The sequence below is a fragment of the Suncus etruscus genome, chromosome 1, assembly GCF_024139225.1.
Source record: "Suncus etruscus isolate mSunEtr1 chromosome 1, mSunEtr1.pri.cur, whole genome shotgun sequence".
In the NCBI taxonomy this organism is placed as follows: Eukaryota; Metazoa; Chordata; class Mammalia; order Eulipotyphla; family Soricidae; genus Suncus; species Suncus etruscus.
In genome coordinates, this window is record NC_064848.1 from 90,289,216 (window position 1) to 90,292,239 (window position 3,024).

The window sequence follows — 3,024 nt, forward strand, 5'->3', positions numbered from 1 at the left end:
AAACCACAGTGATCGAAAACGGGGAAATCAGGTTCAATGGAAAAGGGAAAAAGATTCGGAAGCCTCGGACCATTTATTCCAGCCTGCAGCTCCAGGCTTTAAATCACCGCTTTCAGCAGACTCAGTACCTGGCCCTTCCCGAGAGAGCTGAACTGGCAGCTTCCTTAGGACTGACACAAACGCAGGTAATTCCCGAGAAGCCCGAATAGCTCTGAAAAGCTGATTCCGCTGGCAGATGGGCAGGGAGCAGCACACCATGAGGAATTCGTGGCCTAGTCAACCAACGATAGAAGGAGCTAAATGACAAGTGCCTTTGCTCCAGTTATACATTTTCCTGGGATGACACAGTTTGGTTTAAATGACCTAGTGTTGCATACTGGATTCGATTCGCACCTCTTTCCAACCCTTGGTGATCCCATCTAAACTAGTAGTATATTTTAATGGCCAGATTCAGAATGTAATTGGGTCCTTGTCCAGAGCAAGGCAATACAAAAGAGAGCAAACTTATAGCAGAAGGAGAAAAATTATAGGCCAGGAGTCAGAATGAGATTCATGTCTTTTAAAAAAATCTTTTTTTTATGAGCCTTGGAATTTAATAAGTATTTTAACTCATTGACATAGAAAAAAATGAAATGAAATGGGGTGGAGAAGAGCCAGATAAGTATAGGTTCCAATGGGATTTACTAAAGGAACCAAGGTACAAACTATTCATCCAAGGCTGGTTGAGGTGGGATTTTTGTAACGATTGCCCTAAGCCCAATGGTTAAGCCATTCTGGGTGACTGACTTGCTGGCTGGGATGTGTCCCTGGAGCACAGGACTTGAGAACAATAGCAAAGCTGGAGATCAAAGAGAATACTCCCCAAATTATAGCAGGTGAAGCCTCAGTTAAGTACAGTTGCTGAAGTTCTCCTGTCCTACTAATTTGAAAGACATATGGGCATTTTAGACTTCACAGAAAGGGGCTTAAGCAGATATATTAGGACTCTGGTCATAAACCAGGTTGCAATCACCTGTGGTTTTTGTCCCTGTCTATTAACTTAGCTATATGGGATGCTAGGCCTCATCTCAGGTGGGTAATCTTCAGCATGAGGACTTTAAGAATTATAAGATACTTGCTGGAGAATGTGTCTGGTGCCTTAGAAACAGATGCTCTTTAATCTCTTCGTTTTTATTCTGCTTGCTTTTTCTTGACATATGGCTACTGAAAATACATGGGGGTTGATATGAAGGAATTCCCACTACTAAAGTAACTTGTCCTCTTAGAAATGCAGATTCCTATAGCTGAGGAATTTTAAGTGTAAAGGAACTTACAGCATAGAATTTCTTTATCAAATAATGTACAGCTGGGATATTAGAGAATTTCCCAGCTCAGATTCCCATTTTATTTTCATCAGCCCTTTGACTTTTAATGAGTACAGTAACAATCATGTGATGATTGTTGACCACATTGGACTAAGCGACATATAAAGTGTGGAATGAGGAAAGTGCAGTCCTGATCCCTGTAGGATTATGGGGATATGTTTATATTGGGAGAAGATGCTCCCTGTACACAGTCTATGGCATAATGCAGGAGCATAAGTATATCCAAGGCATTTTCTTAAAAGTGCAAGGTTTAATCTTTTCATAGTTGTTTGGTTACTGCATATGAATAAAGATACAATGTTAAGGGTTGAGAAACAGACAAACAGAATAACATCAAATGATGTGTATCCATTTGACATGAATCAGAAAAGTTTTCCATTTTAAACAAAACAAAACAAAAGTTCAGACTTTGGATCTACTTATCTTATTCACCTCATTCATGTAACCCATGATTGAGTCAAGTTGGAGAATTATAATATATCAAGTAAATGGGTTTGGGGGTGAGAGACTAGAAATAGAAAAAGGAAGGCTGGAACTTGAGGCCTTGGTGTTTGTGGTGTGGAGAGAGGTTGACAGTGATGTGGGAATGTAAATATTGCACCAAAGGCCTCAAGAGGAGGCACTGGTTCTATAAATCTCTTGTCTAATGGTCACTGCTGCGTTCTGTTGCAGGTGAAGATATGGTTTCAGAACAAACGTTCTAAGTTTAAGAAACTGCTGAAACAGGGCAGTAACCCCCATGAGAGTGACCCTCTCCCAGGCTCAGCGGCTCTCTCTCCACGCTCACCGGCTTTACCTCCAGTGTGGGACGTTTCAGCTTCTGCCAAGGGCGTCAGTATGCCCCCCAACAGCTACATGCCCGGCTATTCGCATTGGTACTCCTCTCCACACCAGGACACCATGCAGAGACCACAGATGATGTGAGTTGTCTAAGGGAAACTGATTCCCTATGGAAACTTCCGAACAAGGCAAGGAGGATCCAGGACCTGCGTTTGCATCTGCCAAATCGAGCCAAAGGAGCAGGCTCAGGAGAACTCATGTGTGGCGAGACAGTCTGGAGAGCTTGCTGCGCTGGCTCTCTCTCTCTCTCTCTCTCTCTCTCTCTCTCGCTCTCTCTCTCTCTCTCTCTCTCTCTCTCTCCTCTCTCTCGTTCTCCCTTCTTCCCTCTCTATTCTGCTCTTTCTCTTTTCTCCCCACCTTCCTTCCTTTTTTCCATCTGTCCCACCTTTCTCCTCTTCTTATTTGCTTTTTCCCTTGAGCAGCCTCAGTAATTGATCTTTGCTTGGGAGGGAGTGAGGGCAGAGGAGAGATCAAGAGATCTTAGATTGGCTTCTATGCCAGTGCTCTGAAACCCCTCCCTGTAAGGATCTTACCCCCTTTATCCCTTGGGATCCAAGATCTAGCCTCTTCTCTTTGGGAGTATCCATAAAAATGACTTAAAAACAAAACAAAACAAAAACAGCCACCTCACCCACCGCCCACAGAAGAATCTGCACAAACATGGCAGCATTTTTACTTGTTTAATGAGCTTAAGACATTACAAGATGAAAGATAAGCATTTGGGACTCCTGAATTTTATTTACCAATCCCATATTGACAAAAAGAAAAAAGAAAAAAGAAAAATCGGCTATTAGGGTAAAATATTGCCACAAAGGGAACG

At 42.6% G+C, this 3,024-nt stretch overlaps 1 protein-coding gene across 1 annotated transcript in view; it reads left to right on the plus strand.

Moving 5' to 3' along the window:
- Positions 1–2,288, plus strand: part of DLX6 (distal-less homeobox 6) — a 4,049-nt gene extending 1,761 nt beyond the window's left edge. Inside the window, exons 2-3 of the mRNA XM_049784882.1 lie at positions 1–185; positions 2,037–2,288. The exon at positions 1–185 is cut by the window's left edge and continues 9 nt beyond it. Coding sequence (XP_049640839.1) covers positions 1–185; positions 2,037–2,288 — 437 coding nt within the window. The remainder of the gene's footprint in view (positions 186–2,036) is intronic.
- The last annotated feature ends 736 nt before the right edge of the window (positions 2,289–3,024 follow it).